The sequence below is a fragment of the Microcebus murinus genome, chromosome 12, assembly GCF_040939455.1.
Source record: "Microcebus murinus isolate Inina chromosome 12, M.murinus_Inina_mat1.0, whole genome shotgun sequence".
NCBI classification, from domain to species: domain Eukaryota; kingdom Metazoa; phylum Chordata; class Mammalia; order Primates; family Cheirogaleidae; genus Microcebus; species Microcebus murinus.
This window is the reverse complement of record NC_134115.1, coordinates 52,769,780-52,795,316: the sequence shown is the minus strand read 5'-3', so window position 1 is coordinate 52,795,316 and position 25,537 is coordinate 52,769,780. Positions and strand designations below refer to the sequence as shown.

The 25,537-nt window shown below is 37.6% G+C and overlaps 1 protein-coding gene across 1 annotated transcript in view; it reads left to right on the top strand.

Moving 5' to 3' along the window:
- The window catches only part of LINGO2 (leucine rich repeat and Ig domain containing 2), a 309,491-nt gene extending 291,870 nt beyond the window's left edge, over nucleotides 1–17,621 (top strand). The window contains exon 2 of the mRNA XM_076008793.1: nucleotides 526–17,621. Coding sequence (XP_075864908.1) covers nucleotides 561–2,381 — 1,821 coding nt within the window. The 5' untranslated portion in view covers nucleotides 526–560 and the 3' untranslated portion in view covers nucleotides 2,382–17,621. The remainder of the gene's footprint in view (nucleotides 1–525) is intronic.
- Nucleotides 17,622–25,537: the final 7,916 nt, after the last annotated feature.

Sequence of the window (25,537 nt, the reverse complement as noted above, 5' to 3'; positions counted from 1 at the left end):
ACTTTGTTTTGTATGTTGAACCTAAGGGCTTGCTGTTGAATGAAACTTCCATGAGCTTCATTTTGAATGAAGGATGATATCCCGAACATTAGCAATGCAGACACAGATTCAAACTGAACTGGTTTCCTCTGAGCCATTGACCCCTGTTTCTCTCATTTGAATTCAAAATAGAGCCTTTTGAGTGTGAAATTTATGCTGTTTTGCCTCACAGTCTGTGCCAGACACTGTATTTATCTCTTCATAGTTGTCAAACACTGAAATTATCATGATAACTCTGGGAAGCTACTACTATAATCATCCTGATTATCCCCATTTTACATCCAAGAAAACTGAGGTGCCGAGAGGTAAAACAACTTGACCAAGATCACCTCGCTATAAATGGCAACTCTCAGGTGTAAGCCCAGATCTGATAGAATCCAAACCCAGTGTCCTTTCCATTATACTTGCTGACCTATTTGTGCTCCTTCACCTGTCTATGTCCTCACTCAACCTCTCTTCCTCCCTTCTTTCGCCCCTTCTGTGCAGGCCTGTGACCAAGGTGTAGACTAAGAAGTGGAGTCATGCTTCACACGGCCATATCATGCTGGCAGCCATTCCTGGGTCTGGCTGTGGTGTTAATCTTCATGGGATCCACCATTGGCTGCCCTGCTCGCTGTGAGTGCTCTGCCCAGAACAAGTCTGTCAGCTGCCACAGAAGGCGGTTGATCGCCATCCCAGAGGGCATTCCCATTGAGACCAAAATCTTGGACCTCAGTAAAAACAGGCTGAAAAGCGTCAACCCTGAAGAATTCATATCCTATCCTCTGCTGGAGGAGATAGACTTGAGTGACAACATCATCGCCAATGTGGAGCCAGGAGCATTTAACAATCTCTTTAACCTGCGTTCTCTCCGCCTGAAAGGCAATCGCCTCAAGCTGGTCCCTTTGGGGGTATTCACGGGGCTGTCCAATCTCACCAAGCTTGACATTAGTGAGAATAAGATTGTCATTTTACTAGACTACATGTTCCAAGACCTACATAACCTGAAGTCTCTAGAAGTGGGGGACAATGATTTGGTTTATATCTCTCACAGGGCCTTCAGTGGGCTACTTAGCTTGGAGCAGCTCACCCTGGAGAAATGCAACTTAACAGCAGTACCAACAGAAGCCCTCTCCCACCTGCGCAGCCTCATCAGCCTGCATCTGAAGCATCTCAACATCAACAATATGCCTGTGTATGCCTTTAAAAGACTGTTCCACCTGAAACACCTAGAGATTGACTATTGGCCTTTGCTGGATATGATGCCTGCCAATAGCCTCTATGGTCTCAACCTCACGTCCCTTTCGATCACCAATACCAACCTGTCCACTGTACCCTTCCTTGCCTTTAAACACCTGGTATACCTGACCCACCTTAACCTCTCCTACAATCCCATCAGCACTATTGAAGCAGGCATGTTCTCTGACCTGACCCGCCTTCAGGAGCTTCATATAGTGGGGGCCCAGCTCCGCACCATTGAGCCTCACTCTTTCCAAGGGCTCCACTTCCTACGCGTGCTCAACGTGTCTCAGAACCTGCTGGAAACACTGGAAGAGAATGTGTTCTCCTCCCCTAGGGCTCTGGAGGTCCTGAGCATTAATAACAACCCACTGGCCTGTGACTGCCGTCTCCTCTGGATCTTGCAGCGACAGCCCACCCTACAGTTTGGTGGCCAGCAGCCCATGTGTGCTGGCCCAGACACCATCCGTGAAAGGTCATTCAAGGATTTCCATAGCACTGCCCTTTCTTTTTACTTTACCTGCAAAAAACCCAAAATCCGTGAAAAGAAGTTGCAGCATCTGCTAGTGGATGAAGGGCAGACGGTTCAGCTAGAATGCAGTGCTGATGGAGACCCGCAGCCTGTGATATCCTGGGTGACACCCCGAAGACGTTTCATCACCACTAAGTCCAACGGTAGAGCCACAGTGTTGGGTGATGGCACCTTGGAAATCCGCTTTGCCCAGGATCAAGACAGCGGGATGTATGTTTGCATTGCTAGCAATGCTGCTGGGAATGACACCTTCACAGCCTCCTTAACTGTGAAAGGATTCACTTCAGATCGCTTTCTTTACGCAAACAGGACCCCTATGTACATGACTGACTCCAATGACACCATTTCCAATGGCACCAATGCCAATACTTTTTCCCTGGACCTTAAAACAATACTGGTGTCTACAGCCATGGGCTGTTTCACATTTCTGGGAGTGGTTTTATTTTGTTTTCTTCTCCTTTTTGTGTGGAGCCGAGGGAAAGGCAAGCACAAAAACAGCATTGACCTTGAGTATGTGCCCCGAAAAAACAATGGTGCTGTTGTGGAAGGGGAGGTGGCTGGACCCAGGAGGTTCAACATGAAAATGATTTGAGGGTCCACCACTCACACTACTGTCTCTTTGTCATTGTTGGTTTCAGTAAGACAGTCTGGCACAATAAATTACTAGGTTAGGAGGCAGCTTCGTGCAGCTGCCCCCATATCAAAGCAGGGTTCGTGGAAACAGAAGGACTTCTTGTGGAGACTTTCCATCTAGAGGCAGGCAGACCTGTGTTAGAGTCCTTCACACAGTGGGATACTAATTGTTTGCATTGCAAATATTGGCATTCTGGGGATCTCAGTAATGAACTTGAACCTTTGGCTCATGCTCATGGACAATTATTCAGCATTTTCTACCACTGCAAAAACAAAAGAAAAAATAAAAAAGAACAACCTACAGTGTAGGATTTACATATTAAAAAGACACATTTGTCTAAAACATACTCTACAGAAAAATTTGTATCTATAATTATCATTTGTTAAAGCCTTGCATCATACCATATTGTTGGTTCAGCACCACAAAGAGGTCAATATATTCTTTACTTTTCTTTTTAAAACATATATGCTGTATGTGTTTTAAAGCAATATGAATGAGAGGTTGTGCTTTTAGTTACTCACCACTATAGATCCCAGTGTGATTTCACCTTCCTTTGCCTACAGATAACCCTGAGACTAGATCCCTGGAGTTATGGGAGGAGATATGTTGAGAGGCGTGTTTGTCTGATTTAGGATGCCAAGAAACAGGACCCAAGGCAAAACTGCTCAACTCTGTTAACTTATGTTACTATAAATAAAGGCATGTGCCTAGTTTTGATACAGAATGGAATATTTTTTATACTTGTAATATCACACTGGACCAGTTTACTGTAACAAAGCCCTTGGTTTCTCCAGAAGGTGGTGAGGTGGTGTGCCACTAGATGTACCTATAAAATGCAAGGTAGGTGTTAATAATCAAAATGATCCATTTAACCACCCCTTGATTTTACTTTCATCAGTTGATGCTAATGGGTTAATAGAAAATGGCAAAATAGGTAATGGTTATATATAAGGTAATATTCACCAATAGCTAAGATCAAGAATTCAGATGTTCAAAAGCTCTCTGCATAAGGAGTTGTTCTCAGATGCCAACACAAACCAGGGTGATCTGTGCATAATTAAGGATCTGTTTAAAACATGTTAGCTTCCTCCAGGCTAGATTGCTGCTAGTCAAAGGGAGCATCTAGCTACTGCTACTCTGATGCTCTCTATTCAAATACTGTGCACACAGTATTACCTTGAATAATAGGTAACTTGAATAATAGGCAACTTCGGGATTTCTCCCTGCTTCTTTACCAAGTAGATTTTGGTTTTTATTTTGAAAATTATCTTGGGTAGATAAGAGGAATCTATCTTGTTTTTAAAGTGTAAAGAAACAAGGTGGATCAAAAAACACTGATTTTCTCTGGTAAGGAAAAGTTAGAGCCCTATCAAGACATTAAATCATGCTGATTCTGTTACCCCTCTCACCCAAAGATTCTTGTCCAATTAGTTTGCATTAATGATTATTCCTCAAAGTTGAACATTCTAGTTTTTTTAAAAAATGGTAACATGCCGTTACCACTGGTGATCTGGTTCAAAGGGGGCATATTTCCAGTTGGCTAAATATTGAGTGAATGACTTTGGTCTGAGAAAGTATTGAATATAGACTGTACTCATGATATGTCATATGTTTAATTAACATAGAACAGTTAGGAAATTTCTACACTTTTCACATTTTGAGAGGAACTTGAAAATAGGTTCCCTTTGGGGTAGCATGTAAGCTGGAGTAGAAGGTCTCTGGAATTTGCTTCTTGACATACTAGATTGGGGGTTTGACTTTCAAAAGCTGGCTCTTTTTAGTATTTGAAATTTTGAGGAACTTTTATAAAATTAAATCAACCTAAATAAAAATAATCACAGGCCCAGAAATTGTTTTGCCAATTGGATAGCAACACAGATAAACACATTTCTCCCTTAACAAAGGGAAGAAAGTAAGATGGAAATTGAAGAATTGCCTATTTGTCATTTTTCCTGATGGTTATCACCTATCCTTTAAAAATTCATTCTCTATCTGTGACAATTACTTTATTTATATCAAATAATGCAAATAAAGCTCTGCTGTGTAGACTCTTATAAATCCCACTTGTGTACAAATGGAATGGGGCCTTTCAAATTTTAAAAATGAGTGAAGTGAAAGTGGAGAGATAGTCTTCCAAAAGTTAATAAAAACTACTTCATCTTAATTTTGCAGCATTTTATGAAGCAAGTATTTAATTATCAAAAAGAGAGAAATGCTGAGCAATTAATAAAATAATTTTGTGATTCTAAGTGCTATGTTCTGTCAAAGTAAATCTTGGCTCAAAACAGCTGAGTAAAATGAAATTGGACTGAAGTTAACTCATCCATGAAAATATTTAGTTAAAGATTTAGTTATTATTCCATTAGATGGACTCTCGGGAGTTTCTATACTCTGATCCATGGAACAATAATTATTTAAGATATTACTAAGAATTCTTTGGAAAAAGAGTCCCACCGACTAATAAATTGGGGAAATGCTTCATTCTATAACCATCTCTTAGAGGTTTGAGATTGGTATGAGCCTAAGGAAACTTCTGAAAAATTCTATAAACAAGAATCCTGCTTAATATTATTTCTGTAAGGGTTTCTCTTATTTGAGTAGAAAACACATCTTATTATGATGTAACTTTTAACATCTTCAAAAACTAGGGTTCCATAGAACCCAGATTGGTCAACATTAGATTAGAGTAGTACTTTTCTGAAGTATTCCTAAACATAGTATTTCTAATAAGAGGAAACTTACTGTTTGAATTGGGCTCCAATAGATTACTAAAAATATATATCACTTGTATAAATATTCAGATTATAAAAGTATATTGACTATTTCCAGGAGAATTGGCTACTTTCTGCCTGAGGCATCCATCTTAGTAATGGATTTATAGATAATTGATTAGACATTTAGTTTTCTACATTCTCACTGTTGGAGCAGATCTTGGATTCCTTTTCATATCTGCAAAGCTCTGGCATTCTATTGACTGTAACTCTGATATTTAAGTAACCAATTTCACAAAGGTATTCACTTGCATGAATTTTCCCTTTTGGCTTCAGATTATCTCTCCGTTAGCTCAAACTGGACCATGATAGAGAATAACAGCTCAAACCAGCACCAAATTATCCCCTTAGGAATGACATCTCTGAGTCATTTTCTTCCAAGAAGGTTTGTTTCAAACTATACAACACAGTTGTTTGTCTCAGCAATTCATTTTGAGTTGACCAGTACTCTCTATATATACACATAAAGCCTTTTCAGAGATGTGTTTATTCTCTCTAGCCATTAAATCTGTATAAGAAAAAATCTATGACTAGTCCTAATGGTCTAAGATAATTGACACATGGTCCCAAATATCTGAAATACATACTACTAAAGTATGATAGCTCACCCAAACGATTTCGTGTAATGTGTTTACACAAACACATTACACAATGTGGTAAGGGATTTCTGCTTTTCCAAATTTTCATATTACCCATTTTTAAGCCACTTTTCATTCTCATTGCATTTATAATTATGGCTTTTCAGATATTCTCAAAGTTTGAAAATATAAACCAGAAATTACCAAGACTCTTACTTCCCAGTTCCTAGCGACATTTGTCAGAACTCTGGTTATGCTCAGTTTTCTCAATAATTTTGCTTATCACCAAACTCCTCACAAAGGCATTTAGGATCTGCTCAACAGTATTTAGAGTAGATTCTTTTTTCATTGTTCTATCAAATATTATGTGCTCCTCAGTTCTCAAAAAAGTCCAGAAGTTACAATCTTCTCTGACTTTTTTTAAAAAGGATTATTCAAATTTCACTTGCATTGAAGCCTGATGTTTGTCACTTTCCATTACTCAAGTAAGAACAAATGTATTTTTATATTAGAAGTACAAAAGAGAGGATGTGATCTTGGAGAAATAAAAGTGAGTAGAGCCCCATGTAAATTAACTTATACTTCCAGGGTCTCCCTTCATCTCTGTGTCAAGACATTTGTTTTAACTTCAGCACTGTGCTCAGTTGTTGAACAACACAGAATGTGTCTGGAGGCTTTCTAGCAGAGAAAAAAAGTACATCATTTTCAGCTTAGAAGGCTAAGGCCTAACAAAAAGATATATCAAGAATTTTAAAAAGGTTGGAAGAAGACACTTGATCCATTTTAATTCTATTTTCTTTATTTCTCATTTTTACAGTTATTATTCCCTAACTGAAGAATAATCAGAGATTATGCTCTTCTTTAACTTTGATTGGTGTCTTTTTATCCTTCTTCTCTATGACCTGGTCACCTATAGTTCACATGAGCTATTCCAAATGGGATTTTGTGGCATATGAACCTAGTAACAAAACCTTTGAGGCCAAAACCATTCGTTCTACTCAGTACTTAGGTAACAATTTATCATCTCTATAACTGGAATTAACACTTTCCGTTAGACTAATACATTATGTGCCTGGTTATTTCCATTGACTTTCCATCACTGGCTTTGGGAGCTCCATTCAATTCCTTTCCTCTAAAACACTTGATATTTTTTGATTGAGGGGTTTTGGAGTTATTCTGCCTTTATGTGAAGATAGCCTTGAAAAATGAAATATTATTTGACTTATTAATTTTGGAATTTTTTATTTTGGTTAGGCAACAAAGGGCATTTCCTGGTACTTTAGCAAACACTTGACAGAAATCTTTCCATGACACTATCCTTTACTCCTTCAAAAGCCATTCCTAAAAGAGCCTTCTCGTTTACACTCCAGCAAATGAATACTGGGAAAGGACAAATTCACAACATACGACTACAAGACGCAATGATAGCTGATTGCTGTGATCGTTAGTTCAATATACCTTTTAAACACCAGATTCAGGAGCCGTAGTCTAGGCATGCAAGGTTTAGCCAAGTAAACTATGTTTTAAATAAGCAATTAATGACAGGTTTGCCATCTGAAGTTGGTTTGTCTGTTTGGGGAAAAGTAAATGTAGGTTCATGTTTTCTCAAAAAATAGTAGGGACTGGAAACTCCTTATTCTATGTGAGCTTTTCAAAAGATGGCTTATGATAAGATATTTGTAACGACAACAACAAAAGACGTGATTGAGATGTTTGTAAAAGGTTTATTTTTCTAAAATAGGACTAGAGGTGATCTCCCTTTTTCTGTATGTGGGAATTTGATCAGGACAAGCTTGCACGTGCCCCAGACTGCCCTGCTCCTTTCACCCAGGTCTTGGATACCTCTTCTCCCTCCCCCTACCCCCAGTCTCCCAGGAGAATATCATGGATAGGAAGGAGGAAAAGAGCAGGGACTAACCTCCCTGGGACAGCCCATGGAGAGAGGAAAGCTTTGGTTTCCCCCACATTCCTGCCTCCCTTCCTGATGCCACAATTGAAATGATCCTTCCTTCTCCTGCTCTGCCAGCTCACCACTGTCACCCCCAGCTGCCGTTATGCCTCCTCATTGAATCTCTCTCCAGGGATAAGTCTTCTTTCATTAGTTCTCAGAAATTCTTGGGTAATTGTTAAACTGGAAATTGCTTTAAAAAAAAAAAAAAAACACCCTCCAGCCTATCTCACATAACACTTTAAAAGTTAAGACTTACCATTCACATAATCACAAGCTGACAGCAATCTGCAGGCTGAGTGATTCTGATTTTTTTCCCCCTCTCTCTTCCAGAAGCAGGTGGGTTGATATAATGCCAGTCTTAAATAGAAAGCTTTATTTATAGCCTTAGCAGAATGAGAAAAGAGCTGGCATAATCAAGAGAGTACTTCACATTTTAAGGAAAGCTCTACCTTTAATATGCAAAATAGCCATTAGAAGACAACAAAAATGCAAATTTACATTCTATTAATTGGCTAACTATATTCCTATAAAGTTCAAAAGGTAACTGTCCATACTAAAAATGGGTCAAAGATTTTGTGCCTATTCAAAAGGACTAAAAAAAAAAAGGCAGAAATTACCATGTTAATATTCTTCAGTTTGTTGCACACCTCCTATTCTAAATTGCTTTAATATATCTTTAATCAATGCTGCAATATAATCAATAAAAACTTACAATATAGTCAAATAATTATTAAGCAGGAAATTAATTCAGACTTGCAAAAAAATTGCTTTCATTCTTTACAACAATGTATGTCTGGCAACATACTGCTCATATACATATCTGTGGGATAGCAAGAGATTGGCAAAGAGTCATGAACAAACTTCATATAGAGGCCATTTGGAAGAACACATGCTCTTTTCCTACCCAGTTATAAAATCAGGTGTGCTCCACACACCTGGTCGCTGGATACACAAGACAGTTGTCTTCACGTTTTTTCCATATGGTATGGAGTGTCCCAAATCATAATTAGTTGAAAAGCTATTGTTCATATATACATATATAAATATGTGGGGGAGGGTGGTTTGATTTTTTTTTAAGTGTTTAAAATGTAACTATTTTAAAAGTTGATAAGCTTGAGCAGGAGAAAAAAAAAAAAAGAAACAGAATGTGTGTCTGTGTTTTCCTTTAATGTCTTTTATCAAAATCCTATTTGGGGAATATCCCATGATTGGAAGTTACTAACCAACAACCTAACAAAACTTTTCTTAAAAATGCCTGATAGCTTGTTTTTGTTTTCAAAAAAAATAGTGCTAATGAAAAAATGTATCTTGATTTGAGGTTTGTGTCTCATTGACTATTATTATTGATTAATTATTGTGGGCATGTTTTTTTAACATGTAAAAACAAGTTAACTTATTTTATGAACATGTAAAATAAGTTCAGAAAACATGTTTTCTTTGCTGATGAAAAGGGCTTAAGCATCTGACATCTCCGTTAAATCCATCGAAGTATTATTAAGAAATGAAATGTAATAAAAGGCAATTGGAGTCATATTAGAAAATATTTTCTTATTGAGAGAAACAGGCTATGTAAGTCTCACAAGGATATGAGGTTGTTCAAATCACTTTAGTGCTGTTTTGATTGAATAATCTACCAGACTGTCAGAGATTAAGCAGAGCCAGGGGAATCTGATTCAAATGTCGGGTTAGTAGAGACTACTCAGACAGGAATCAGTGGCCAGGCTACCAGGTTCCTTGTATGCCAAATTATGAAGGGGTCATAGTTTGACCTCCTGAATATTGGAATCTGCTTAATATCAACCACACTATAAAGATATTCCACTTTAGTCAAAATAAATCTTGTACCACTTGAAAAATTATCTCAAATTCATTTGACTTGGTTACATAAGCAAATGACGGGCATGACTTTAGGCATGAAATATATTTGAGCAAGAAGTGAAGAGTTTGACAAGCCATACATACAGCACCATCATATGGTTTTTCTTTCTGAGTTCGCTTTCACTCAGCCAACGTTTAATGATTTTAGATATCATATAAGGTAGAAAGGCACAAAAAATTAAAAAGAAAAAATTTTTCTCTTTACTTCAAGTAAATTGGTAACGAGAAAAAGAAGGTTGTCTAGTGTTAAAGAGGAAATGAATTTGAAAATTTAAAAACTGCTCTTGTGCAATCTTTGTGCTGAGAGCGAAGATGCTCTCTTTCCTTTGGTACTTGAGGGAATGGGCTTTAGAAAGATGTGCTCAGGTATCTGTCGTCATCCATGGTGTCATTTTCACCCTCTGTAGCTCATTGGATGCCTTCCAGGGAAGAAGGAGGAGGTAGGGGAAGGAAGCAAAAAAGCCTGGAAGTCATGTTGTTAGATGACAAGAAAGCCTGAGATTCAGGTCCAGTCAGAAGCAAACACACAAATTCTGAGGTTGCTAGCAAGAAATTCAGAAAAGGACACTTTGCTGTTCTTTAATTGCAAAATGAAGAGCTTGCCACCAGAGAGGTATTTTCTTCTGCTTGAAGATTTTCTGGTAATGCCAGAGCTGCCTGGGGAAGAGTCACATCTCTAACAATGGCCTTTCATTTTATACCACTAAACTAGTATGACTGAAACGAAGAACAATTCTCAACAAACATAGTTTTGAATGTATTGGGTATTCGTCTCTGCCAATTAATATGACAAGTTAGTTTGTCCAGTAAACTTTACCAATTAGGGATAATATGGTCCCAATACTTCAGGACTTGTTCTTATACAATGAGAAGAAAATAATATAATGAAGCCAAATCCTTAAATGGAAATGTTCAGCCAAATCCTGAACATACTTTTAACTCGGTGGCCTGGCTTCTGGCTCTGAACTTATAATAAAGACTTTCTGGTCATGTGCTACTTCAGAAATGGAGAAGCTTATCATAGTTTTATGTTTCTGTTTTTATTTTGTTTCTTCTTTCTCTCAGTTTCCTCAGTCAGGAGCATACTGCCCCTGCTAGGTGGCTGTTACTGTTTCTGTGTTATTTGTTATAGTCTAAACAAAAATTATGAGTTCCTACCTACTCCCTTTTAGACAGATAAGCTTATTGTACAATCTATATTTTTTTCTCAATTACCTCATTATCAGAACTAAAACATAGGAAATGGAGATTAATGTGGAATAAAGCCAAATTTAGGATAAAATTGAGAAACTTGGGGGGAAATTCACCTACTGTTTTTGCCACTGATTGGTGGAAAATCTGGAAACACTGGCTTCTAGGGCATGTCACACTGGTGCCTTTCATCAGCTCTTATAAATAACTAAGTGCAAAAATTATGACCCTCTATCAAAAAAATGTTGGATTAGAAAAGAAGTTTCTTGTTATAGCCATGTGGGCATTGTTTCATTCCATAATATTCTGAACTGGGTAAATCATGACATGTCAATAAATCTCTCTAAAATAGTACATGTGTTTTAGTGCCAGAAACACACACACACAGGCACACACAAACGCACACATACATATACAAATATGTTACTAAAAATTGCCTGTAGAGAAGATAAGGAAAAAGAAAAGGCAGATGAAAAATATACAGCTTATCTGAGGATTCTCGATCCTCTGTTTGGCAGCTAATAAAATAAAAAGAAAAGAAGAAAAACCTAAGAACACAACTCAATCACTAAGCTTGTCGGGGTCTGAGATGAAAACCCAGGGAGAGTCTCCATAAAAAAACAGCACACTACTACATAGGTTACCTCTGATCGAAAGACTAAATCTTACACATGATACTAAAAGTTATATCTGTAGTGAATGATGTTAGAATTTTCATTATCACATTGGGAGATAAATCTATTTTCCAGATCCCCCTCTAAGGCAGAAATAACATTTATGTGAATGTTTCTAACCACAGCATCACTAGTCATGTTATTTCTAAGCACAAGCGATCAAGCATGCTGGTGCCATAGCACAAAGGCAATTCACTCATCTAGTCTCCTCCTTTAGCCACGGGCTATTAGCGGGATGTACAAAAGACTAATAGGTTACATCCATTATATACATACAGGGCTCTGTATAAAAGTTAAAATAAAACACCTCATTAAACACACACATACACAAATCCGTACTGTGGCATCCAGAGTTTCTTCAAGCCTCGTAGCATATCAGTTCAAACATCCTACAGGGAATTAATTCATTGAGCACAGAACAAACGTGTAATGCAAAGAGATTACCAAGTCAGCTTCACCACTAGATTTATATACACTCTTCTACCTTAGCAACACCTGGATAATCCAGTGGCCAGCACTTCAGTGGTCTCAAGAGCCCTTCATGACACCAGTGTAAGAAAGTTGCTGGTGTTAATGCAGGGCTGGTTTCAATATAGGGCAGCTGTTTTCCACCCTGAGTGTTTCTGGAGTGAAAAAAAGGGTTCGCAAAACCTTAAAGTAACTGAAAAATATATCCTAGCTGGGGAGTCTAGAGAAGAGTAGTTCATTTTTTAGGTAGTCCAATGTATTTCAAATTACATTCAAAATTCATTTGATAAGAACTCTAGAGCACAAGCTTTTCAAATAAATTACATTGAGTGAATAAGAATATATGAAAGAGAACTTAATTGTAAAGGAAAATGGGTGGTGTTTATTTATAAACACTGTCACACTGCCTCTAATATTGATCTTCATGGTGTGGGTTCCAAATAAGTAAGTAAACAAGTTCTGTATTGAAAATTACTTTAAATGTTTGTGTACTTAAATGCTTTTAAATACTGCCAATATTAGCTCAAATACATGCCCACAGAAAATTCAGGTATCTACTTAATTCTTTCCTTCCCATCCTTGATTAGAAATTAGAAATCAGATTTCTCCAGCTTTTGTTTTAAAAATGTAGAAAATTTAATTTTCCACTTATCGAAGCACAATCTCCTTTCATTCATTCATTATTCATTGATTTCATCATGCAATATCTACTGAGTAGCCATCATCATCACAGTAAACAGCACATCACTAAAGTCATGATCAAACGGTGGTTCAAACTTTAATCCTGTGTTCCTCCACATTAACTCCTATGGCTTCCATTTTGATCACAGCCTGTTTCTTCTTCTTTCATCCAAATCATGTGGTTAAGAGATAGGCCTTAGTGTCCACCTGGCCAGGCACAAGTCTGGCATTAAGGACCTACCTGCTTTAATGATCCAGTCTCAGGGAGTCAGAACAGTTAAGTGCTAAAAAGACAAGGATCTAGAGTAAGAGTCTATAGGGCTCTGTCACTGGATTCATGTCTCTTTATGGGCAAGCTACTTAACATCTCTGCATCCCCCTTTCTCAGCATGATCATAACACTACCTACCTCACAAGGGTGCTGTGAGGCTTACAGTGAAAAGCATGAGGGAATGGTACATAGAACAAGAGACCTTGTACAAAGGTGCTACAGGATTTAGAGTGACTAGGCATCAATGCTTATGAAGCCCTCTTCCCCTGGGAGCCCCATGCCTGCCGGGATATATCTAATCCCTTTACAACTAGAATCTAAAATGGCATTGGCCATCAGTCAGCTTGATTTATCTTTAATATTACTGACTTCTACAAAATTCATAGCAAGCCCTACTGTCCTTGTTTGGGAGATGCTAGCTTGGAAAAGTTACTCATTTTAACAAAGGAGAATGGAAATGATTCATTTCCAGGTGCTGGGGGTAGAGAAATAATTATTTCAATACAAAATGAGAGTTTGAATGGTTATCTTCAAGAGGATGCATTTTATTGAAGAAATTTATTGCCTGGGCTTTCTGTTGTTTTCAATCTGACTCCCCAGCTTTCTATATTATTGTTTTAATATACATCCCTTTTCCCTTTTCTTGGAAGGGAAGCTATAATCCTTCTTGTTTCATGATGCTTCTTTTCATTCAGTCTGTTTTGCTCAAAGGACAAATACTTTTCAACAGCTATTGTAATTATTTTTTTAGAGGGCCATTTTTAATTGCCATATTGTTTAGCTAAGCCCTATTGTCTTGGTGTCCTTCAAAACTGTTGATTGCTTTAAAGTATAGGGGAGGGAGGGGGAGCTGATAAGCACATTGTTGTAATTGATTTGTATGTTTGAATTGTCTTACCAGAAAACAAGGTTATGAATTTCATCTGTTGAGACACAAAAATAAAATACTTTCCTAAAGAATTCTATTTGGTTTTTGAATGTTCTAAAACAGCTCCTCTGCTTCTCTTTATCTTTTTAATTTTTCATTAATATTGTTGCATTATTAATCATACATTGCAATAAAAATCTAGGCTTCTCCTACATTTATTGGTATACTTCAGTCCTTTATTATATAAACTTGGGAAACTAAAATGAAATTGTTCAAGACTTAGAACTGAAAGAAATCAAGAATAGCCCATTCAGATGGGTCTGCATTTAAGGCTGATCATAAATTACATAAGACAGATAGATGATAATGAAGAAATAGGCCCTTTCAAGGCCTATTTTTCCAGTGGAAAATATCACAGCAAGTGATAAGAAATGACCAAGAGATATTATTTTTGTCAGTCAGGAAACTTTAAGAAATGAGATGTTTTTGTCTGCTTTGTCAAAGATTAGATGGCTATATGAGGATGGTTTTATATCTGGGTTCTCAGTTCTGTTCCACTGGTCAATGTCCTTGTTCTTGTGCCAGTCCCAAGCTCTTTTAATTACTATAGCCTTGTAGTATAGTTTGAAGGCTGGTAAATTGTTATCTCCTATTTTGTTTTTATTGCCTAGGATTGATTTTGCTATACGGGGTCTTCTCTGGTTCCATAAGAAGCATAAAATTATTTTTTTTGTATCTGTGAAAAATGTTGGTGGCATTTTGATGGGGATTGCATTGACTCTGTAGGTCACTTTGGGTAGTATAGACATTTTAAGGATGTTGATTCTGCCGATCCATGAGCATGGTATATTCTTCCACCTCTCTACATCCTCTGCTATTTCCTTCTTCAGTGTTTCATGGTTCTGCCTGTAGAGGTCTTTTACCTCCTTAGTTAAATATATTCCTAGGTACTTTATTTTCTTTGTTGCTACTTTGAAGGGAATTGAGTCTTTGATTTGGTTCTCACTTTTACTATTCTTGGTGTATATGAATGCCTCTGATTTCTGTGTATTGATTTTGTATCCTGAAACTTTACCAAATTCATTTATCAATTCAAGGAGTCTCCTGATTGAATCCTTGGGGTTTTCTGGGTATAACATCATATCATCAGCAAAGAGTGAGAGTTTGATCTCTTCTGCTCCCATTTGGACGCCCTTAATTCTGCTCTCTTGTCTGATTGCTGTAGTGAGGACATCCAGCACTATGTTCAATAGAAGTGGAGATCTTGTTACAGTTCTAAGTGGGAATGTTTTCAATTTTTCCCCATTCAGTATGATATTGGCTGTGGTTTTGTCATATATGGCTTGTATCATTTTTAGGTAAGCCCTGTCTATGCCTATTTTGTTGAACGTTCTTATCATAAAAGGGTGTTGAATTTTGTCAAATGATTTTCTGCATCTATTGAGAGGATCATATGGTCTTTGTTTAGCTTCTGTTTATATGGTGAATCATTATTTTAAGACTTATTTCACCATCTTTAAAGGACTGCATCACTTTTATCAGAATTTTTAGCACATTGGTTTCATGATCTCAGACCCTAAGGTGATTCTGGCAGACCAATCTATGTTGACCCCAGCTAAGTGGATATTTCCAAGAAGTCGATCCTAGAGCCTTTAAAATAACCATTCATTAAAGAATCATCCATTCACCATTATTTGAAGAATAGTAGCCCTTTTAACCCTTCTTTCAAGAATCCTTTGTTGGAGCTGGCTCTTTTGAGAGGTGTTATGTGCCGGTCCTGTGTCAGTCCTTTGTTCTAGCTGTTTATCCTCAGAGATGAGAAGTGTGCACATGTGAGACTGGTGAAAGTGCTGATCATGTTTCAGCACTTTTTACCCTAATCTTCAGACTGATTTGATGACTCAGCTTGGAATGGAAAACGTTTCTCGCAGACAAATCTATGTTGAGGCCCGGGTACCTTGGTTTTTCAAGGAGTATGTAGCAGAACTTTGAAGATAATTATTATTTTAAAACTTATTTCACCATTATTTCACCATCTTTAAAAGATTGCAGCACTTTTACCAACATTTTTAGCACATTGGTTTCTTGAGCCCAGAGCCAAAGATGATTCTGGCAGACTAATCTTTGTGGATGCCCAGCTAAGTGGATATTTTTAATATTTCACCCCACTGACAGCATAGGACAGATCCTCCAAACAGAAAATCAACGAAGAAATAATGGACTTAAACAGAACTCTAAAACAAATGGGCCTAACTGACAGAACATTTACCATAAAACCACTAAACATAAATTCTTCTCCTCAGCTCAGGGTTCATTCTCTAAGATTGACCACATCCTAGGACATGTAGCATGTCTCAACAATTTAAAAAAATAGAAATCATACCATGTATCTTTTCAGATCACAATGGAATAGTAGTAGAAATAAACCCTAATGGGAACTCTCATTTCTACACAGAGTCATGGAAACTAGGCAACCTTTTGCTGAATGATCACTTCATAAATGAGGAAATCAAGATGGAACTCAAATGATTCTTTGAACTAAATGACAAAGGAGACACAGTTATCAAAACCTGTGGGACACAGCTAAAGCAGTCCTGAGAGGAAAGTTCATTTCCATAAATGCCCATATCCAAAATTCGAAAAGATGACAAATGGACAACCTAATGAATCATCTCAAAGAGCTGGAAAAAGAAGAATAGACAAACCCCAAACCCAGCAGAAGAACTGAAATCATTAAGATCAAACCAGAACTAAATGAAATTGACAACAGGGAAACCATACAGAAGATTAACAAAACAAAAAGTTGGTTCTTCGAAAAAATAAACAAAATTGACACACCTTTGGCTAGACTAACGAAAAGCAGAAAAGAGAAATGTCTAATAAGCTTCATCAGGAACAATAAAGGAGAAATTACAATGGATGCCATAGAAATACAAGATATAATTCATGAATACTACAAAAACCTCTATGTACACAAACTGGAAAATGTGGAGGAAATAGAGAATTTCTTAGAAACACACAGCCTCCCTAGGCTCAACCAGGAAAAAATAGAATTCCTGAACAGACCAATATCAAGTACTGAAATTGAAACAGCAATAAAAAACCTTCCTAAAAAGAAAAGTCCTGGACCAGATGGTTTCACACCTCAATTTTACCACACCTACAAAGAACTGGTGCCTATCCTGCAGAAATCATTCCACAACATTGAGAATGATGGAATACTCCACAATACATTTTACGAAGCAAACATAACTCTGATAGCAAAACCAGGAATAGATGCAACAAAAAAAGAAAACTACAGAACAAAATCCCTCATAAATATAGATGCAAAAACTCTCAACAAAATCCTAGCCAATCGAATCCAGGTTCTTGTCAAGAAAATATTCCTTCACAAACAAGTGGGTTTCAACCCAGGGATGCAGGGATGGTTCAACATACACAAATCTATAAATGTAATTCACCATATAAACAGAAGCAAAAACAAAGACCATATGATCATCTCAGTAGATGCAGAAAAGCATTTGACAAAATTCAACACCCTTTTATGATAAGAATGTTCAACAAAATAGGCATAGACAGAGCTTACCTAAAAATGATACAAGCCATATATGACAAACCGACAGCCAATATCATACTGAATGGGGAAAAATTGAAAACATTCCCACTTAGAACTGTAACAAGACAAGGTTGCCCACTATCTCCACTTCTATTGAACATAGTGCTGGATGTCCTCACTACAGCAATCAGACAAGAGAGTGGAATTAAGGGCATCCAAATGGGAGCAGAAGAGATCAAACTCTCTTTGCTGATGACATGATGTTATACCCAGAAAACCCCAAGGATTCAACCAAGAGACTCCTTGAATTGATAAATGAATTTGGTAAAGTTTCAGGATACAAAATCAATACACAGAAATCAGAGGCATTCATATACACCAAGAACAGTAAAAGTGAGAACCAAATCAAAGACTCAATTCCCTTCAAAGTAGCAACAAAGAAAATAAAGTACCTAGGAATATATTTAACTATGGAGGTAAAAGACCGTATATGGGCAGAACTATGAAACACTGAAGAAGGAAATAGCAGAGAATGTAAACAGGTGGAAAAATGTACCATGCTCATGGGTCAGCAGAATCAACATCCTTAAAATGTCTATACAACCCAAAGTGACCTACAGAGTCAATGCAATCCCCATCAAAATGCCACCAACATTTTTCACAGATACAGAAAAAATAATTTTATGCTTCTTATGGAACCAGAGAAGACCCCATATAGCAAAATCAATCCTAGACAATAAAAACAAAATAGGAGATAACAATTTACCAGCCTTCAAACTATACCACAAGGCTACAGTAATTAAAAGAGCTTCGGACTGGCACAAGAACAGGGTCATTGACCAGTGGAACAGAACCGAGAACCCAGATATAAAACCATCCTCATATAGCCAACTAATCTTCAACAAAGCAGACAAAAATATACACTGGGGAAAAGAATTCTTATTCAATTAATGGTACTGGGAAAACTGGATTGTGACATGTAGTAGACTGAAACAGGACCTGCACCTTTCACCTCTCACAAAAATCAACTCACACTGGGTAATAGACTTGAACTTTACGTGTGAAACTATTAGAATTCTAGAGGAAAACATTGGAAATACTCTTCTAGACATTCTTTGCCTAGGCAAAGAATTTATGAAGAAAACCCCAAAGGAAATCACAGCAGCAACAAAAATAAATAAATGGGACTGAGTCAAATTAAAAAGCTTCTGCACAGCCAAAGAAACTCAAGAGAGCAAACAGACAACCCACAGAATAGGAGAAAATTTTCACAAGCTACACATTCGATAAAGGGCTGATAACTAGAATCTATTTAGAACCCAGGAAAATCAGCAAGGAAAAATCAAACAACCCTATCAAAAAATGGGTAAAGAACATGAACAGAAAATTTTCAAAAGGAGACAGAATAATGGCCAAGAAACATAGGAAAAAATGCTCAACATCTCTAATCAGTGAAATTCAAATCAAAACCACAATGAGATATCACTTAACTCCAGTGAGTATGTCCTTTATCAAAGGGTCCCCAAACAATAAATGTTGGCGTTGCTGCGGAGAGACAGGAACACTCGTACACTGCTGGGGGGACTACAAACCGGTTCAACCTTTGTGGAAAGCAATATGGAGATACCTTACAGCCATATAAGTAGATCTACCATTTTATCCAGCAATTCCACTACTGGGCATCTACCCAAAAGATCAAATGACACTGTACAAAAAGGACACCTGCACTCGAATGTTTATAGCAGCACAATTCACAATTGCAAAGTTGTGGAAACAATCCAGGTGCCCATCAATACATGAGTGGATTAATAAAATGAGGTATATGTATACCATGGAGTACTATTCAGCTTTAAGAAACAATGGTGATATAGTACCTCTTGTATATTCCTGGATAGAGCTGGAACCCATTCTACTAAGTGAAGTATCTCAAGAATGGGAAAACAAGCACCACATGTACTCACCAGCCAATTGGTATTAACGGATCAACACCTAAGTGGACATATAGGAATAACATTTTCAGGTGTTGGGCGGGTGGGAGGGGGGAGGAGGATGGGTATATACAAACACAATGAATGAGAAGTGCAACGTTTGGGGGATGGTCACACTTGAGGCTCTGACTTGAGGGGGGAGGGGGACACTTGTATCCTCATAATACGTTAAAATAAATAAATAAAGAGAAATGAGATGAAAATAACTGAAGTTGATTTTTTAAAGAAAAAATTTCTAGGCCAAGATTCTTCCATAGTAATTTAGAGAAACTCAAAAACAAAACAGAACAAAAAATTGTTAGTGTCTTTGTCAGCTCTGGCTGCCATAACAAAATACCATGGACTAGATGGCTTAAACAACAGAAATTTATTTCTCAGAGTCCTGGAGGCTGGAAAGTCTAAAATCAAGGTACCAATAATATCAGTATCTGTTAAGGGTTCTCCTTCAGTTGTAGATGGCCACCTTCTTTCGGTGTCCTCACCTGGTCTTTCCTCAGTGCATGTATGCAGAATGGAAGGGGGAGGAATGAGAGAGAGAGAGAGAGAGAGAGAGAGAGAGAGAGAGAGAGAGCTTCCTCTTTTTATAAGGCCAACAATTCTATGGGATTAGGACCCTACCCTTATGACCTCATTTAACCTAAATACCTCCTACAAGTTTCTACCTATTTCTAAATGCAATCACATTGGGGATTAGGATTTTAATGTACAAATTTGAGGAAGACATCGTTCAATTCATAGCAGTTGGTTTCTGCACATTGGTCAAACTTCTATATCATCTTTATTTGCCATGAGTATGAAAGATAGTATATAATATTAAGAAAGCAAGTTTGAGAAATCAATATAAATAAGTAAAGATGGAATAGAAAAGGATTTTAAACAACTAGTAAATATCCCTCTCCTTATTTTATTTACTTCTCTTTGACTCTTCAAGACTGTGACCTAGTTGTCAACTAATTTTCTGCAACTGCATATGATTTTTCATTCTATATCACTAAAGTCCCTCTGATTTCTCAGAACACATTCCCAGAGGTATGTTACTGTCTCTTAAAATTTTTAACCACTTAAATTTATTTTTCTTTTTATTCAGTATCATCAGTCAACTTCTTTCTGGAACACCTACCCCTCATCTGACACTCTTCTCAAACACATCAAGTTCTTTCTTGATTATTCCCCCTGGTTCCCCCTAACAAAAGTACTACACAAAGGAGAAGGATTTCCCCTCATGATCCAAGATTTACTCACATTTCTGGTCAGTTGTGCCCTGTTCAGTATGCAGAGGGGCTCGTCTGTGCAAGCCAGGGCATGGCCTGTTTCCTGTTCTCCATGGTTATTTTGGTGTGGAAATGTTAATGGAGTGTTCATGTCTAAATGAGCACCACAGCATTTACTAGTTTACTGAGATTTTCACTTGTCCTGAAGAGTCCTGGTGATTGAAATACAGAAACCCAAACTGTCTGTGGGAAGAAGATAACTGCCTATATTAAAAGTTGTGCAAGATGCAGACAGGTTCCCCTGTAGCAGTTCCTACTGGCTTTGCGGATAGTGCTGTGCCAGGGTGTCAGGCGTGGTGTGATAAGCCAGCGTCTGTCAAATTTACTCATTGAGGTTCTCAGAGAATCAAAATGCTGTCTTGCAAGTTGGTTCACAAAGACTTTGTTTCACAAACCAGAATAAAAGAATCCAGAAATTGGGGAAAGCTCAGGGAGAAAGAGTTTTTGAGTGCTCATGTAAAGCATCTTGACTTTTTTGGAGATTAGATTTGTGTTAACTAAGCTTGACTCCCTCATATGAAACACTTTGTCCTTTGCCTTTCATGAACATGAAAGGAATTAAAGGTCCTGTCCTACTTTGGCTCTGATGATTTCTGAGGCTGGAATTTGAATTTCCAAACCTGTCATGTCCTATTTGTGTATGTCATTAGTTAGTGGGGCTTCTCAAACATACTTTCAAAGGACCACAAAAAATATATATGATACTGAAATAATTAACAATGGTGCAGTTTTACTTGCTTTTTCCTAATTATAAAAGTAATATATGTCTGCTCAATGTAATACAGAAATGTCACAAAAAATAATCTTTTACATTCCCATCACTCACAGGCAATCACAGTCATTATAATGGTAAAATGCCTTTTGATCTTTTCAAAATAGTAACTAGGTTTTAAAATAGAGATTGAAACTGTTTCACTGCCCCACCACAGCTCCCTGCTCCAGCTCTATCTTCTTCTCTTCCTCCCCCTTCCTCTATTCCTCCTTCTCCTCCATTAAACATCCTGAAGCCTCTTTGTCCCAACAAAGTAATACCTCTGCCAAAGCAGAAATCACCTGCCTACTCTCATCTTGAATCTCACAAAATGGTTCTGATAAAATCCTCTGTCATGACATGAGTTGTATCCTGAAAAGTTTATTTTCATTAACAAAATTTACTTGTACAGAAGCCAGTCTTTACCGTCTCCTCTGAAATTTACAGACCCAAATGAGAGGCAATAATAGTTACTAGTTACTGGGCACCTACGTATCTGGCACTTTATGAAAATGGCTTATTAATCTTCCCTGTAGCCCTAGAGGTTCGCCCAATCTTTCCTGTGTTATAGGATTTTTCACCTGGAGTTCTCTAATTCCAAAATTCATCCTCTTTCCATTCTGCCATGCTTCCCCTAACTCTGAAACTTTCCTAAGTAGAACAAAGCCTTACAATCGTTTCATAAAGAGGCCTCTGATTATTGGTGCCGTACACGTGCCATTCAGCTTCCAGAGCTCCCTTTGCTGTTAGTTGAGATTCATTTCTCTTTTTTTTCTATTTTTTAATTAATTAACTTTTTTTATTGCAGCATATTATGGGAGTACGAATGTTAAGATTACATGTATTGCACATGACCCCCTCCCCCTCGAGTCAGAGCTTCAAGCATGATCATCCCCCAAACGTTGCACATCTCACTCATTATGTTTGTATATACCCATCCCCTCCTCCCCCCTCCCACCCGCCCAACACCTGAAAATGTTATTCCTATATGTCCACTTAGGTGTTGATCCATTAATACCAATTGGCTGGTGAGTACATGTGGTGCTTGTTTTCCCATTCTTGAGATACTTCACTTAGTAGAATGGGTTCCAGCTCTATCCAGGAATATACAAGAGGTGCTATATCACCATTGTTTCTTAAAGCTGAATAGTACTCCATGGTATACATATACCTCATTTTATTAATCCACTCATGTATTGATGGGCACCTGGATTGTTTCCACAACTTTGCAATTGTGAATTGTGCTGCTATAAACATTCGAGTGCAGGTGTCCTTTTTGTACAGTGTCATTTGATCTTTTGGGTAGATGCCCAGTAGTGGAATTGCTGGATAAAATGGTAGATCTACTTATATGGCTGTAAGATATCTCCATATTGCTTTCCACAGAGGCTGAACCAGTTTGTAGTCCCACTAGCAGTGTACAAGTGTTCCTGTCTCTCTACATCCATACCAACATTTATTGTTTGGGGACTTTTTGATAAAGGCCATTCTTACTGGAGTTAAGTGATATCTCATTGTGGTTTTGATTTGAATTTCACTGATTAGAGATGTTGAGCATTTTTTCATATGTTTCTTGGCCATTATTCTGTCTCCTTTTAAAAATTTTCTGTTCATGTCCTTTGCCCACTTTTTGATAGGGTTGATTTTTCCTTGCTGATTTTCCTGGGTTCTAAATAGATTCTAGTTATCAGCCCTTTATTGAATGTGTAGCTTGTGAAAATTTTCTCCTATTCTGTGGGTTGTCTGTTTGCTCTCTTGAATTTCTTTGGCTGTGCAGAAGCTTTTTAATTTGACCCAGTCCCATTTATTTATTTTTGTTGCTGCTGTGATTGCCTTTGGGGTTTTCTTAATAAATTCTTTGCCTAGGCTAATGTCCAGAAGAGTATTTCCAATGTTTTCCTCTAGAATTCTAATAGTTTTACACCTAAAATCAATAAACAGGTATCAGAGGCATCCGTATACGCCAACAACAGTAAAAGTGAGAACCAAATCAAAGACTCAATTCCCTTCAAAGTAGCAACAAAGAAAATAAAGTACCTAGGAATATATTTAACTAAGGAGGTAAAAGACCTCTACAGGGAGAACTATGAAACACTAAAGAAGGAAATAGCAGAGGATGTAAACAGGTGGAAAAATATACCATGCTCATGGGTCAGCAGAATCAACATCCTTAAAATGTCTATACTACCCAAAGTGACCTACAGAGTCAATGCAATCCCTATCAAAATGCCACCAACATTTTTCACAGATACAAAAAAAATAATTTTATGCTTCTTATGGAACCAGAGAAGACTCCATAGAGCAAAATCAATCCTAGGCAATAAAAACAAAATAGGAGGTAATAATTTATCAGCCTACAAACTATACCACAAGGCTATAGTAATTAAAAGAGCTTGGGACTGGCACAAGAACAGGGTCATTGACCAGTGGAACAGAACTGAGAAGCCAGATATAAAACCATCCTCATATAGCCATCTAATCTTCGACAAAGCAGACAAAAATATACACTGGGGAAAAGAATTCTCATTCAATAAATGGTGCTAGGAAAACTGGATTGTAACATGTAGAAGACTGAAACAGGACCCACACCTTTCACTTCTCACAAAAATCAACTCACACTGGGTAACAGACTTGAACATTAGGTGCAAAACTATTAGAATTCTAGAGGAAAATGTTGGAAATACTCTTCATATCTCTTTTGTGCTTTCTGCTGACAGCAGTCGTGGATCTCTTACTCATTCCCCTGGTGTTCTTTGCAGTAACATCCTTCCAGGTGAACTCTCTTACTGCTAATATAGGCCTGAGAAGGGATGCTTTGAAAATGCAATTGTAATTTATTATTAATTAAAAATTAAATGGTAGTACAGTGCAGCCCATGGTTGCGTATTTATCAAAGCCTATTGACTGTCTTAAAGGGCAAAGGGGCATTTTTCTTTCTCTGAAAATTATCATCTCGTGATTGCACAGGCACCACAGGGAAAAATATTGTCACTCTTCATCACCTTCAAAAATCTTCTACCCTCGTGTTAATAAAGTCCCCTTTTTATTAGCTGGCTTGGAAAATTGGTTGTATAACCCAAAATGCAAGAGAGTGATCTGCTTTTCTTCTGACATATTTTTATTGATGAGAATGGATTTTCCTGGAATTGAAGTAAAAGAGAAGATAAAAGTAGATTGTACCCCCCTTAGGTAGCAAAAAACCACACCTGCTTTTCACAGAAAATCATCACTGTCCATTCTGCAGAATTTCAGTTTCATATGGAAAGGAGGTAAGTGAAACAAAGCAGTACTTTGCCTAACTGGGGAATACTGGATATTGAATAAGGCTGGAAATGTCTGTTAATTGGGAAAGGAAAGAGATAGAGATTGCTCTCTCTTCCCAGAGGTTAATGATGCAGATGGACATGATGTGGCAACTCTGGCCCAAGCATCACAATCACCTCCCCCAGGAGGATGAAAACTCCCTCCCAAGTAAGTACCAGGAGAGTAAAGACCATTAACAGTGGTTGCCTGGTGGTGGTGAGTAAAGCAATCAGAGCATTGAAACTGGAAACTCATCTCATTTAGGGACAGATAAGCAGAATGGCATAGAGTAATTCCAACACAGAAAGCTTAATATATTATTTAGGTTTCTAATTAAATGCCTGCATGTTAAACAGAGACAGGGCCGATCGTCCTTGTGTGCTTTTGCAATCTCTATAGCGCAGCATGGATTATTTATGTTCCTTCTCATCTCTGTCATTTTATATGTAAATGATAGCATGCTTTTATTTCTCAGTTATTACACACATAGTATCCTTTCCAAATTCTTTATATTCTCAAATGTCCCTGGGTTGGAATACAGAGAAATCTAGAAAAATGGGGCCACTCTTGAATGCTTTCAGTGAGATTTGAAGCAAGTGAGCTGCTATCTGGCTTCCTTGTAAATCATTCACTCACATATATATTGGGTGCCTTCTGTGTCAGGTAGTACACTAAGCACTGGATTCCTGCTGCATTCAACAAGACATCTAGAAAAGGAAGCCACAAGTCACTGCCTGTCCTTTAGCTACTGTTCTTTCTGGCAGTCAGTCAACAGATTGTCTTTTATTCCAGCCTTTGCTAGCTTTGGACAGTGGAGAAAAATGCCCACGTATCATATCGGCTCCATCATGGCAAGTTGGGCCAGGCATATAGCCCAGTGACACAGTGAGGAGGAGACCTCAGACAAAAACAGC